Genomic DNA, 1,232 nt, shown 5'->3' with positions numbered 1-1,232 from the left:
AGGGGTCGAGGCTGGAAGGGGGGGACCCCCCCAAAAAGGGCAGGGCGTGTCCCTGGCCCCGCCCTCGCTCCCCATTGGCTGCGCTCGGCTGTCAATCAGCCCCGCCCCTATAAAAGGAGCGGGGTGGGGGGCGCGGGTCCCGCACAGCGAGAGCGGCCCGGGAGGACATGAGCGAGGTGGGGGGGTCGGGGGGGTTCACCCAGGTCCAAACAAACCACAACGAGGGAGTTTCCCCCTTTTCCCGCTGTTTTGAGCATCTGGGAATGGGAATTGGGGGCAGGATGCTGCACCCCGCGGAGGGAGGGGGGTCCGGAGGTTGGGGGAACCGCAGGGGACAGTGGGAGGACCTTGGGGACAGCGGAGCCCCGGTGTCACCCCCCCGACCCCCCTTCTCTCCGCAGCGCAGCCCCCATGACCCCCCCTCGGCGGCAGAGGCCCCCGGCGGGCAGGAGGAAGGTGAGGACCCCCCGACACGCGTGTGGGGAGCCCCGCGGGGTGCTCCGTGTCACCCGTGTCACCGCTGTCCCCGCCCGGGACCCCCCCCCCGGTCCCCAGAGCCCCCATTGTCTGTGTCCAGCCAGTGAGGGGGGGGGTGGGGGCACCGGGATGGATTTGGGGACCTGCTCTGTCCTTCCCTTGTCCCCGGGCTGGGGGGTGACCCTCTGGGGGTGCCAGGCTGTCCCCTGGGGGGTGGCAGTGTCCCCTCTGGATGTACCCAGTGGTCCCCGGGGTGACTCTGGGGGTGCCAGGCTGTCCCTTGAGGGGTGGCGATGTCCCCCCTGGATGTACCTGGCGCTCCCCGGGGTGACTCTGGGGATGCCAGGCTGTCCCTTGGGGGTGCCAGGTTGTCCCCAGGGCAGCCCCTGTCCTGTCCCCCCCTCCACTTTGCCCCCCGCAGCCAAGGCCGGCGACCCCAAGAAGGAGGAGGAAGAGGAGGAGGAGATCGACATCGACCTGAGCGCGCCCGAGACGGAGCGCGCGGCTCTCGCCATCCAGGGGAAATTCCGCAAATTCCAGAAGAGGAAGAAGGAGTCGGGGCCCTGAGGGGGGGTCCCGAGACCCCCAACCCGTGCGGGGGCAATCTTTCCCCCCCCCCCGTGGGGAGGGTCCCGCCCTGACCCCGCCGCGCGACGGCGCCGGGGAGGGGGCTCGAGGCTTCCCGGGACCCCCCCCGGGTGACACGGGGGGTCCCTGGGGGGGCACAGCCGGGTGTCCCCCCGGAGGGGAGGTGG

General features: G+C 71.8%; 1 protein-coding gene across 1 annotated transcript; it reads left to right on the top strand.

The window, feature by feature from the left end:
* Positions 1-401: 401 nt before the first annotated feature.
* PCP4L1 (Purkinje cell protein 4 like 1) lies at positions 402-1,203 on the top strand (the record flags this gene model as incomplete). The annotated part of the gene is made up of 2 exons (XM_027707615.1): positions 402-456; positions 899-1,203. Coding segments are annotated over 2 exons (201 nt in total), but the record flags the coding sequence as incomplete, so codon positions are not given.
* Positions 1,204-1,232: the final 29 nt, after the last annotated feature.

The sequence above is a fragment of the Neopelma chrysocephalum genome, unplaced genomic scaffold (assembly GCF_003984885.1).
Source record: "Neopelma chrysocephalum unplaced genomic scaffold, ASM398488v2 Primary Assembly neopelma1_94009, whole genome shotgun sequence".
Taxonomy (NCBI): Eukaryota; Metazoa; Chordata; class Aves; order Passeriformes; family Pipridae; genus Neopelma; species Neopelma chrysocephalum.
This window is presented reverse-complemented; position numbering and strand designations above follow the sequence as displayed.